The sequence below is a fragment of the Schistocerca serialis genome, chromosome 10 (assembly GCF_023864345.2).
Source record: "Schistocerca serialis cubense isolate TAMUIC-IGC-003099 chromosome 10, iqSchSeri2.2, whole genome shotgun sequence".
Classification (NCBI taxonomy): domain Eukaryota; kingdom Metazoa; phylum Arthropoda; class Insecta; order Orthoptera; family Acrididae; genus Schistocerca; species Schistocerca serialis.
The window spans coordinates 145,326,861-145,340,658 of record NC_064647.1 but is presented as its reverse complement, the minus strand read 5'-3'; the positions used below and the strand labels follow the sequence as shown (position 1 = coordinate 145,340,658).

Below are 13,798 nucleotides of genomic sequence, written 5' to 3'. Positions count from 1 at the left end.
TGGAGCAGAGTGGATTCCCTTATTTGACAGCTTACTTGTAAACATTATATCATCCTTTGCGAGCGATGCACATATTAAGTTGCAAAAAATGAGATTTCGAAAACTCTTCTCAGCATATCTTGTGTTATTCCAGTGATGACATCTGTAATTGCCATCTTAAGAGCTTGGCCAAACTTTGTAAACCTCTGCTTTGAGGTATCCCCCCCCCCCCCCCCCCCCCCTCAAAAAGAGTCACAGGGGCTCAACTCTGAGGAGCATGGGGCACATGAAACATTTTGGTGCGAACGACGGGCAGTATGAGTCATAGCACTATCCTGTTGAAATCGGAATGATTATGTGTATGTGTCATGTTTCTCACCACACTCTTCCATTTTGGTGATTAAAAAGTGGTTTCAGTCGCACGTAATGAAAATTTTGCTACACTACAGAATAGTGTCAGGTTGCACAGAGGCTAAGATTGCATTGCAAGCATCTGTACATTTCACTCAGTCTTCTGGACTAAGTTCTTCAACAACCATCAACTTGTAGGGGTGTAAATGAAGGTCAGAGTGTAAAATCTGCCTTACTGTTCTGGACGATATTCCAAGAGCAGCAGCACATTTCCATGCAGAACAACACAATGGATATCGTTCAATTGAGGTTATCACTGCTATGATGTTTTCAGGTGTCCTCACACTTTTAGGTCGGCCAGCTGGTTTTCTACGTAAGCTCAGTAAGGACAAAAACCTTCCTCCTGACTACAACCCTATCTCTCTTACCATCTATGTTTGCAAGGTGATGGAACGTGTGATTCATGCCCGGCTGGTACGGTGGCTTGGGTCTTGCAATTTACTGATGAATGCACAGTGTGGATTTCAGGCTTGGTGCTTTGCAGTTGACCATCTTGTTACTTTGCTCACCCTCGTCTTTGAATGGTTTTCTGTGGAAATCCCAGACTGTGCCTGTGTTTTTAGATTGGAGAAGGCCTAAGACTCCTGCTGGCGAACTGATATCCTCTGTACTCTTTACACGTGTGGCTCCCATGGCCTTCTGCCTTGTTTCCTTCAGGCATTTTTAAAAGATCAAGTTTTCAAGGTGCGTGTGGGTTCTACCTTGTTGGAGACCTTTATCCAGGCAAACGGTGTGCCTCAGGGTTCTATCCTGAGTGTCGTCCTCTTTGCTATTGCCACTAAAACTCCTTAATGTTCTCTCTCTCGCCGGGCATCACCATTAACCCTATAATGGCCTGTCTCCTGCTGGGCATCCTGGCTCCCTTTTTGTTGACGATTTTGCCATCTGTTGCAGTTCTTCACGGACCTGTCTCACTGAGCAGCATCTTCAGCAATGTCTCGATCATCTTTACCCCTGGAGCATCAATAATGGCTTTCGCTTTTCCACTGATAACTGTCTGTATGACTTTCTGGCGACTCAAGTGGTTTCTCGCACCATGTTAACATTTAAGGCCTGTTGCCTTCCGTTCATTGAAACTACAAAATTTCTGGGGCTCATGCTCGAAAGGAAAATCTCTTGGTCCTCCCACGTATCTTACCTGGCAGCCTGCAGTATGCGGTTCCTCAATGTCCTATGTGTCCTCGATAGTACTTCCTGGGGTGCCAATCCTCTGTTTGTATCGGTCCCTTGTCCGTTACAGACTTGACAAGGGGTGTGTTGTTTATGTGTCGGCATGTCCATCCCTCTTACACCGTCTCAACACTTTCCACCATCATGGTGTCCGTTTGGCCACTGACGCATTTTACACAAGCTCGTTTGAGAGTCCGTATGCTGAAGCTGCTGAACTACCGCTGTCCTACCCCTGTGACTTTCTCCTCAGCACATGTGCATGCCGTTTGTCTGCCATGCGTGGCCACCCACCTATACTGCCTCCTTCTTTGATTGTCAGTATGGGGCTCGTCCCTTTTCTCTGTTACCTCCTGGAGTTCACTTTCGGCACTTGCTGTGGTGGCTTACCTTCACGCTACCTGCAGCTTTCCCCGTGGGTTCGAACCCTTCGCCACCTTGGCTTCATGAAGTGGCCCATGTTAACCTTGACATTCATTTGCTTTCTAAGGACACAACTCAACTCCAGCCTTCAGTTTCATAACCTTTGCATGGAACTTCACAATAATACCTTTGTATACACTGATGGCTCTTGGTCTGGCATTGGGGTCGGTTGTGCCTTCGTCATTGGCACCTGTGTCTTTAGACACCAGCTTCTGGCACACTCCTCAGTATTTACAGCCGAGCTCTTCGCCTTGTATCAGGCCACGGAGTACATCCAGTGACACAGCCTTTTCAATTGTCCTTTGCTCAGACTCACTCGGCGCCCTTCAAAGTCTATATGCGCTGTACACTACCCATCCATTTGTGCAGCGAGTCCAGGAAAACTATCTCTTGGTGGAGCCAGAGTGATGTTTCTGCAGGTTCCTGATCATGTCAGTCTGCCAGGAAATGAGGCTGCTGGCGCTGGTGCCAAGGCTGCAGTCCTCATACCTCAGCTTGCGAGTACCTATATTCCCTCCAGTCTGTGCAATCTGTGTGTTGTCGTCTGTCAGGAGGAGGTGTCTCTTTGGCATCGTAATGGTCCTCCCTTAACAGGAATAAGGTCTGGCTTATTAAGCCTCTACAAGTGGCTTGGACAATCTCCTCTATACCCTCCCGCCAAGAGATGGTTATTTTAACTTGGCTGTGTATTGGGCACGGCCTTTTTAGCCATCGTTGTTTGCTAAGTGGCGCTACCCCACCACTTTGTTCACATTGTTCCCAAGTTTTAACTGTCCACCACTTCTTGATGGAATGCTCATTTTTGTAACCATTTATCTTTCCACTTGGGTTTGCCGTCTGATTTCTTTGCCATTTTAGCAAATGACGCATGGGCTGTCGACTGCATTTTACTTTTTATCCGCCAAAGCAATATGGCGAAGGCCATTTAATTTTTAGTTTTGGACCTCCGTTTCTGTACAGTGTCTTTTTAGCCCTTTTTCCACATGCCTGTTTGTAGCTGTCTTCTATTATGTCAGTTGGGACTTAAGTATAGTCATTTTTTAACTCCTCTCTGTCTTCGTGTTCTATAGTTTAGACTTGGGCGCATATGACCCCAGTTGTTTTTTGCACCCTAAAGCAAAACAAAACCAAATTGAGGTGAAGCACATAACAGTTGGGCAACATCCTCAGCTGCTGGATGGTCCAGGTGCCTCTTGGCCACAGTTTGACAGTGGCCGTTCACATGGGCAGATAGCTTAGTCATCATACCCACATAGAAAGTGGCACAGTGGTTGTAGCATAGTTGGCAGATAACATGGCTGATTTCACAGGTAGCCCTGCCTTTGATGGGGTAGGACATGCCTGTGAGAGGATTGGAGTAGGTGCTAGTGTGTTTCAAAGATTTTGGAACCCCGTATATTAATACATGTGTGAGCTTAATATAAATGATGTGCTAATAACAGCCAGAGAGAGTTTAACTTTGTGCATTGCTCATGTGATACAGGTGTATCAGGTTGTATTCTAAAATAATGCTTCTGCTTGTGTACAGAAAATGTGTTTGAGGTGTTGTCCTGTTTCATGTCCTTATTTGGGAAAAAATATATTGACAGGATTGTTATGAACAATGGATGACATACTTGTCACCAAGCTTTCCACATTTAGAAAGTGGTCTCAAAGTCCATTTCCAGAATGTCTTTCAAATAGCACATCACGTTCTCCCAGACTTCCTCTGTGTTCTCATAGTGCAGTCTTTTGGGAATTGTCTTCACTTGAGGGAGCAGTAAGAAGTCTGCCAAGGACCCATTGGTGTTGTAGGGACCTCGAGGAAGTGTTGCCTTGTTGTTCCAGGCCAGGTGGTCATTGATCACGAAGTAGATGTGGCTCAGTGCATTGTCATGTCCCAGTCTCTAATTGGGGCCAATGCTTGTCGTCGATTGGTTGACACTTTCCTTCAGCTTTTTAAGAAGTCCCACATAGACAGTACCAGTCAGTCTGTTCCACGGGCACGGATAGGTGATGGACGACAGCTGTGGTGTCAAAGAATACAATGAGCACGACCTTGGCAATTGACTTGCTCATATCAGCCTTCATTTGATCAAGGGCTGCTGCTATGTGCTATTCAGTACTACGGCATTTTGTCTCAGGATCGTGGATCTTGCTACATTGTACCCACATCTCCACAGTCGATTTTTTTTTTTTCAGAGTCCCGTACGGAATTTTATGTAGTGCTCTTCGACAGAATGTTGCATTTTCATTCTTTAGCCAAGCCTACGGACAGAGGTACTTTAAAACGATAGAATGAATTGCAATGAACCTCATTGGCAAACGACATTACATTTGTTTTGAAGTGATGTCCCACTCCATCAAACTCACTTGGATTGAGCATACTGTTACCTACAGTTGTCAGAAAAAACTGTACTCATTACTTTTTATAAATACACTGTATTATATTTTTATATTCCTTAATGTCATTTCTTGTTAACAATATTTGCTTGTTCCCAAGAATGAGCGGCTTTCGCACTGTTAATACTCAGCAGAAATCAAACCTGCATTTGGAGTGGACTTCCTGGACTTTCTTAACTCTTGTGCAGAAAGGTGTGCAGTATACTGCTGCATTCATTTTCAATAAGCTACCACTTTAATTAAAAAATCTTAGCAGTAATCCACACACTTTCAACTTGAAACTGAAGAGTTTCCTCTTGGATCACTCCTTCTACTGTGTCAGAGTTTCTATAAAAATTAAGCTGATTCTTGTTGTATTGTTGATTGCATTTACTTAAACATATGGATTGATTTTTTTTTTTTTCCGGGTTCATAAATGTTTTATTTTTATCTGTTATTACTTTTATGTTGTAATTTCATGTATTGACATGTTCCATAACCTTGGAGAGTAGTTACTCCTCAATTTGGTCGTATGCAACTTTACATGTAAATAAATAAAATAAATCATTCCTAAGCCACTGACTCTGATGACCTCAATGTTTCAAGACCTTAAACTCCCATCTTCTTTCCTTTGTACAAAAGAAATAATAATGAGCAAGTTCACTTGTGAAACAAGGCACAGTACACTCAGGCAGTATATTATGGGCTTTTATCTTTCCTAAAAAAAAGCTGCTGCAAACCATTGCGAAATGTGTGGAAGAGGATACTTACCACTGGACAAGTTATTAGGGTTTCTTTCCTTTCCATTCACATATGGAGTATGGAAAAAGATAGCTTAAATATCTCTGTGTGCATTGTAATTAGTCTCATCTTGTCCACGCAGTCCCAATGAGAGTGATGCAGAGGTGGTTGCAGCATATTCCTAGCTTCATCACTTAAAACTGGTTCTTGAAACTTTGTCACTAGGCTTTCACAGGATAGTGTGGTTTATCTTCGAGCATGTCCATGATGTTTTCCATGAATCAGACAAATGTTTGACCATTTATACTGGCCTTCTTTGTATATATTCAGTATCCCCTGTCAGTAATGTTGTACTTCTGAAAGTGCAAACTAGGTCAAACACCCTGAAGTACATCATTAATCAGTTCTATGGACAGAAAGTCAAGAGGTGACCCCCCGCCCCGTTAGTACTTTTTGACTCTTTTGTAGACTGATTACATTTCCGTAATGTTCTAGCAGTGAACTGAAGTCTGTTGCCTGCTTGCTGTGTGAGTGAGTGTGTGTGACTGTTCAGTTTCATGTCCCTACAAACTTTTACAACCGGGTGTATCCACAAGTTGGCTGGTTCCAGATGTGACCTGTTGATACTTTAGGCACAGGATACTACACTTTCTCTTCTTCTTCTTCTTCTTCTTCTTCTTCTTTTTTATGAATATTTAAAGCAAGCTTGGATCTTCACATGATCTTGAAATCTTATCAAGATACACATAATATTTTTGCAGATTTTGCCAAACAGTTTGGAATTACAGATAACTGCATAAACTACAAAAAATCTGAAGTTACTGTTAGTATTGTCTGGAAGATCGTTACTATGCAGAGTCCGCCAGAAAAATGTACACTCTCTTTGTCAGCTCTATCGAGATATCGATATTGTCGTTCAATTTAAGTGTGTGTTGTTGGCTTGCAGATGTTAGTACTTTCATCTCTGTATGGAGCAAACAAGATGGCTGGAGCATGCTTGACGTTCGAGCAATGAAAATATATTGTGAAATGGTTTTAAAGTTTGATGATGCTGTTGAAGTGCAACATCAGTGGAGACAAGAGTTTGAAACAGAACTCCCAACCCACCTAACAATTAAATACATCATTGACAAGTTCGAATTGCATGGAACGATTTGTGATATTCACAAAGGATGACCAGAAAGACAGCGTACAGCTACAAGTCCTGCTTTGTCAGCTCTCATGTTGGAAATGTTACAAACATCAATTTTGCAAGGTATGGAGCTGAAGAAGAGGTTGTATACTAAAAGGACGGGGTGTCACCAACTACCACGTAGCCATATGAGCTTTCCTGGATTACTATTTTCTGTGGCATTGGATTGGACAAAGAGGGCCCATTGAGTTCTCTCCACGGTCGCCAGATCTAACACCTATGGACTTTTACTTGTGGAGAACTGTGAAAGATAATGTTTATCGGCGGTAGCCACACATGCTGGGGGAACTTTGCTAGGAGATTACAGCGACGTGCAGTGATCTCCACTGTAACATTGACTGACGTTGCTGCAGTGACCGCTCGTCGTTCTGTTATTTGTACAGCTGCGAACGGTGAACATTTTGAACATTTAAAGTAACCATGTGCTAAACTGAAGATTGTACAACATATTTGATCAATTATTAAACACAAAATACACACATAAGTAATACTTTTAGTTCCTTAAAGTTTGTGTACATTTTTCTGGCAGACTCCGTACTCCAGGAACCATGAGGTCCTCAACACACTTCACTGTGGCATGCATGAAGCCACTTACGCTCTCATTGATGTCTCTGCATCTGACATAACTTGGTGTGCACTCCCTACCAAGAAATTCTCTAGTCAGAAGGAGAGGTCCCCAGAGGTGAAAGCGACTTTTTGAAATCTGCCTATATGATGAAATAGACTGTGGTGCCAACCACTACACCCTCGCGCCATTCGTCAAAGCGGGCTCTTGTTTGTGCATAATCAGTGAAAAATATCATAATTTTGTGTTGTGCTTTAGAGCATTAAAATCAATAGCATTATCTGGAGCAGCAGCAGCAGCCGCAGCATATGTTCCTCGTATGCAAAAGTCATTGATTTGAATCCTTTCAGATGCTAGCAAATTTTTTATTTTTAAATCTTTATTGAAATGACTTATTGTTTTTATTCAATTCATTGCTTTAAATGTAATTTTTTATTTCTAATACTTTGTAATGTGATTTTAATCAGTGCATTAACTTTTTCATTTGCTCTCATTTTTTCTTCATAATCACTTTTTTTCATCATAAATCTTGCTCCATGTGGTTTTACTTATTTACATGTTACTTTTTTTGACACTGTTGCACAGCCAGTATAAATCTGTACTTTCTTTTGTTTTTTAACCAGTAATGTGATATTTTCAAACATTTAAATAGAGTGATAGGTAAATAAAAATAATTAAAATCACATGCGTAAATATTCCAAATGAAAAAAGAATGATTGATAATAAAAAATGAGAGCAAATGAAAAAGTTGATACAATGATTCAAATGACATGAGAAAATGTCAGAGAAATACATTTAAACCAATTAATTGAATAAAAATAATGATCAGAGTCATTTTGATAAAGATTTACAAACAAAAAAAATTAATAGCACTTGATGGGATTCAAACCAACGGTCTTTTGCATATTAGGAACTACGCCACATCTCTTGGTAATTATATGAATTTTAAGGCTCTAGAGCATGATGGAAAATTCAGACATTATTATTATTATTATTATTATTATTGTTATTATTTGGAAATGAAGAAGCATTTTGAGGAGTGATTTTTAGTGTGTAGTACCTGGGATCCTAACATGCACCTCCATATAGATTGCAAATTTTGGTCTATCGTACTTTCCATAACAAGTGTGGAACTATATGGTCTGACTTGTTATTGTCATATTAGAGCCTGTGCTCTATTTTGAAAAACTGTTTTACTCACTATGTTGTCAAGATAGATGTGAATAAGCAGGTTCTAAGATTGCAGGTAACACCATGTTATATTGACAGTGTAACTGATGTGTTTTCTGGGGACTACAATAGTTTCACATTTTCTGGAAGAATGCAGTGATTAGCAGTAGTATTTTTTAAGAATACCTCCCTTTCATGATTGGGGTTTTCTTTTTTTTTCATTAAATATGTTGAATGATTCTTTCATAATTGTACACACCAATACTGCCTTTTGGAACACCCTGTAAATTAAAAATGTATTTCAATGAAGATTTCAGGGCAGTTTGAAGTGAGTAGGTTCTCAAATGCATACATTTTCCCCAATTTCCCTTTCTCACAAACTCAGTAACAAATTTTGCTTTTATGATTTTTACTTCTTTGTGACAGAAATATTTCTGTCTTTTGCTTACAGTCACTTTTGCAATTTGTTCTTCCATTCTTCCAGTTTGTTTGCTTTATTACTCCATTTAAAATTCCACTTTAAGTTATTTTACCACACTTCTAATGCTCCTGCATAAACCATGGGCTTCAAAATTGGCATGCATTTTACTCCACTTGATGTGGTAAATTAATTTTCACATTGAGAGATAATTTCTAAACCATTTGCATACATGTTTACCAACTTTTGACCTAATTCTCAACTAGATTTTTTAGTCAAGAGTATTTGAGTCTAATACACATGTCTGCCAAGAATTAAGAGTTTGGTTTCCATCTGAGCTCTTATAAAGACAAATGATTTGTTATTTTAAGTAAATTAAATCTGAGTTTTATTTTGTATCTTGGGCTCCGTTTACATCATTATGCTGTAGATTCTCCTTGGTATTAACCATGCTGATCATATGTGGCTTCTGATATAAAATATATTGAATGTGAAATCTGGAGCATGTGATGGATTGGTGGGTTTTTCTTGTTATTTCCAAAAGGTAACAATAGACATAAACAGTGCTTGAAGTCTTCCATATTTTTTTTTATATTTGTAAGCTAAATTTCAAAGCAATGAACTAAGAAATTATGTATCACTTGTCTTTAACAATATTTTTGTTGACAATTTACTTTTAATACTTGATAGTAGAAATAAAGTGTATATTGAAGTATTGTACTGAAATAAGTGATGCACATTAATATGTCAATGGAAAACTACATGCAATTCAAGCATAAGATACGTTAATCCGTTTCTGACTATTGCATCATAAATTATGTGTAATTTGTATTTGTGTTTGATGGAATAAATGAAAGTATAGAGCCAACATTGAATTGTATATGCACAAAGGATGACATAATGTATTTGTGATAATAAAATGTAACAAAGTTCTTCATGGACACATCTTGTCACAGGAAAAGCCCAAAGCCTGAGAAAGAGAAGGCAGGCAAGAAACCCAGAGTTTGGGAACTTGGAGGGACATCACGTGATGTGGCAAATCTTGAGAGGACAAGGGATAAGCCAGAAGACAGAGATGCTGTGGCACCACGACCCGACACTTCGGTAACTCATCAACATCAGTATTGCTGTTCAGTCTTAATTCTTTCTAACTTCTCAAAAAAACTCGCTCACTTACCTCTTACAGTGGATCTTAATGTTCAAAGGCCATCTGTTTCTCATCCAAGATATATATATTAAGTAGTGAGTGATGGACAGAATTTCCCAGCAGATTAAAAGTGAACACTTTGTAATTCAGTTTCCAGAGAATACAGTCTTAGGCTTGGCGTTACAAAGAAAGATGAGAGAACTCAGTCCTTCCTGTGAGTGAGTGCATAATTTCCCTTTGAACACTTTAGTTATTATAATTCAACATGAAAAGAAGTTTATTCATGACATTACTTAAAAGCAACTAATTTTGCACCATATAGCCTATTATAACTTAATGTAATATTTTCATAGAGAGTGTTTTAAGCATTAAATCCTTAATTATATGATTCTTGTCTTCATTATCTTGTGACAATATGATGGTTTTAAACGTGTCGTGCAAAAATATTGCATTAAATTGTGACAGCTTACATTGTAGCATTTTTTTTATAATACAGCCTTTCACAGTCACTGTATGCTTAACTTAAAAAAAGTTTTCTTATCCCCAAAAAATCATAACATTCCATTATGTTGGATGTCAAAATAGTTTGTAATATATGCATAGTATGTACTATATTTCTATACAGAAACAGCATTTTCAAAACACCATGTAGCATGTTATTTAATATTGTAGATGGTGGGTACAATGAGTGGAGGAATACGTGACTTGGAGGTGGAATCCAGTGACTCGGAGGCAGAGTATGATGAAGATGATGGTATTGGAGACATTCAGACAACAAGACAAACTAATGCATCTTCCAGTGGCACGTCAAAGGCACAGAGAGTGTTTTCTATGTTCAGGTAGGTTGTCCTTAAAATGAAGAGTTTCAGCATCCTGCTTCATTCTTATGCGTGCTTCAGAGCTCTTAATTAGGAAAAAAAAATTTATGCAAATTTAGGGAGTATTACCAACATAGGAGCATGCTCCTCTGCCTCAGTGGGTAATTTCCCCAAGCACTCGCTAATACAGTTGAGCATGTGTAGTTCTCACTCATTGAAACATTTCTTTGTTGATTATGGTTTACAGTCAAAAATGAAAGTTATTAGGATAAATAGAAAATATTAGAGAATAGAATGAAATTTTATTTTCACATAATCACAGGTCTCTTTCTGGATGAAATATTGTAAGATATTGTGCAGCACAGAGAGGAACTGCACATTGTGCACACTAATAAGATGTCTATTTTCAAAAGTCTTCTCTTGTTGTTACCATCTCTTCATTTCCAGTATAATTATCCGGGCTGTTATGCCGTGGTCGGTTGATGAATTCTGAGGTGAATCACCTCAGAATTCTTCAACCAACCACGGCATAACAGCCCGGATAATTATACTGGACATGATATTTCCGGCCATGAAAGTTTACATTTTAGTAGCTCTTCATTTGTCCTTTCTTTGTTGTGCGTGGCAAAAATTTTGAAAAATGCTCAGCTGTAAAAAGAGTTGCTGTTGGTGTTCAGAATGTACATTTCAGTTGATGGTCCTCATTGTGGAATGGATACGGCCAAGTCTTCCCTGAAAATAATCAGTTACAATCTGCTTTTTTCACCACCATATTTTTTGTCCAGAACATATGCCTTGAAGCATTGTTTAGAGCCTTAGTGGGAAGTGTTAATTTTTGGAGGACAGCAGAAAGTATTTAGGTACATTTATTTACGTGTAAGTATTTTCACATATTTCAAAACTCATACTGTATCTTTTGGGAACATGGTGATAGAATCTTAAAATTCATAATTAAAATTAGAAAAGAATATTTCTGCTATTGAAAAAGACTTGAAATTTCCTGGGGACTACATGGATTGATTGAAACAGTCAGGCTAATAATGCAGTTGTATATTACTCAGATCACCATTTACTAGCTGAGAAAGTATCATTTATAAAAATGTACTTGTAAGGTGTTGAGTCATTGGTGGCCACATAACGAGGCTGAAAACATTGCTAGCTTTTGGGCAAATTCTTCTCCACAGCTACATGAATACACTGTCCAAGCTGACTACATTGTGCCGCACTGCAGCTCAACAAGAGCCAGCAGATGCGTGGGACAGAGATGTGGCAGCTGTTGTAGCCACAGGCAGAGGGAGACTTGTGCAGCACATGACACTGAAAGGTAGATTGAGAGGGGGTGACAGAACAGAAGAAGAGGGACACTTTTTTGGAGGAGCATGAAGTGGGGTTAGTTAAGTTAGTCAATGGTGGAGACAAATGTGTTGCAGGGTGCTAGAGGAGATCGCGGCCTCAAGGATTATGGGATCGGAGGATAAGTTGGGAAGACAACACCAATCTAAGTAATTCGGAGAAGCTTGTGTTCGTAGAAGTATCCAGATGTCAAGAGTTGCAAACCAGTCATTGAAATAGAGAACATTTTGCTCAGCATCGTATGCCACTATGCAACCACAGACTGGCTGTCTGCCCAAATGAGTGGCCACAGCCAAACTGAGGAAGGGAGTAGTGTTGACCAACCAGTGGCAGGACACACTGATGAGAACACATTGTTATGGACACTTAAGTAAGGACCTTTGTAGCCTAAGATTTAAATACTGGACCTGAAGTTGTAAATTGTTGAAGATAAAAAGATCAGTTGCAGAACTCTCATAGTCCGATACTAGTGGAAGGATACAAATAGGCAGATTCAGTGAAGAAACAAAAAAAAAGGAAAATATTGATGTGCTACACAAGGACTCTCTCTCTGCCACTTTTGTCATAGGCATTTTCGTGTCTCGAGCAGTTGGAAGATCCATATAACATTTTTGGGAGTCTAGGGAACACTTTAATGCACCTGGGATAGTCATAAAGTTGTAATTATCACTACCAAAACTCAAACTACGATCATGAAACTTACTGATGGTGTTAGTTCTTCTCTACGTATTCATCCTTCAGTCCAAACATTTTCCTTGGCAGTGCAAAACTCATTGGAGACTTTGATTGTATGTACATTGCTCCTTGAAAATCCTTATCTTCATTCTGAAAATTACTGCCTTTCAGTGATTTCGTCATCTGAGAGAAGCAGGAAAAGTCACTGGCAGGTGTGTCAGGAGAACACAGGTCGAGGCTAAGTTTGATAGCCAAAACAAGCAGCATGTGTCACTCTGTGCAGAATGACCTGGAATGTTGAGCATAATCTACTAGCACTGTGCCATGGCAGGCCCAAAACAACAACTGTTGTTGGGACTTCACTTCTTTGGAGTTGGTGGTCCAGTTTTCCCCTCGTTGCTTTATTCTGTTGTCAGGATCATTGTAGTACACAAAACACCCTTCCTCGGTACTCACACATTTAAAGAGATCATATAGAATGATCTGACATGGCTGCAATATTCTCCTTGCTTTCTAGGTTCGAGGGGCTTTTTGAATGGTAGTAAGCAGTTACAGTATCCAGTGGGAGCAGCCTGTGTTGTGCAAGATGTGGAAACTGATCATAATTGTTTCTCAATTGTGATACCCCAGTCTGTGAACACCTGAGCCTCCATTAATCCTTCAGAGCGATTATATGCCATTTCGATCTTCATCATTCAGACTTCTTTGACCAGATTGGAATCATCTGCATCGCCTGACAAGTGTGTCGTATGATGATGCATTGTTGCTGCACACTTCCATTAACTCCTTATGGATTGTTGCAGAATTGTACCCCTTCAAATACAGAAAACCAATTATGCCACAATACTCAACTTTATAATTTTGTTTTGATTCCTGTAGCAGAGAGATAAAATTCCGTGACATGGGATTTCAGTGTGTACCGAGGCTGTAGACATGTACCTAGAGATGAACAAAAAATTAATTACAAAACTTTATTTTACCAAGGTAATGATTGAAACATTATGCCTATCCATTGTATATGACTACATTGACTGCATTTCACTTGGATGTTTTGAGGCCTTTGTGCTTATAGTCATTGGTCTCACTATGTGGTATCGTATTGGACATCAGTAGTTGGCAACTACCTTTGTTGAGATTTGTGTTTATTAAACCTTAATCGCTGTCTCCACAGAGGCCTCGTGGGCAGCAAGAGCCTGACACAAGAGGATATGGCACCAGTCCTGGACAAGTTGAAGGACCACTTGATAGCAAAGAACGTCGCTGCAGACATTGCAGGGAAGCTCTGCGATTCTGTAGCCACCAGCCTCGAAGGAAAGGTACTTGTCAGCTGTAATGCAGGTCTTCCTTAGAACAACCAGTATAACTTTTTGGAATTTAT

The 13,798-nt window shown here is 39.5% G+C and overlaps 1 protein-coding gene across 2 annotated transcripts in view; it reads left to right on the top strand.

Moving 5' to 3' along the window:
• Positions 1–13,798, top strand: part of LOC126424809 (signal recognition particle receptor subunit alpha homolog) — a 70,729-nt gene that overhangs the window by 28,834 nt on the left and 28,097 nt on the right. For both annotated transcript variants that reach the window (XM_050087600.1, XM_050087599.1), the window contains 3 exons: positions 9,384–9,531; positions 10,247–10,413; positions 13,592–13,736. In XM_050087600.1, the coding sequence (XP_049943557.1) occupies positions 9,384–9,531; positions 10,247–10,413; positions 13,592–13,736 (460 nt within the window). The remainder of the gene's footprint in view (positions 1–9,383; positions 9,532–10,246; positions 10,414–13,591; positions 13,737–13,798) is intronic.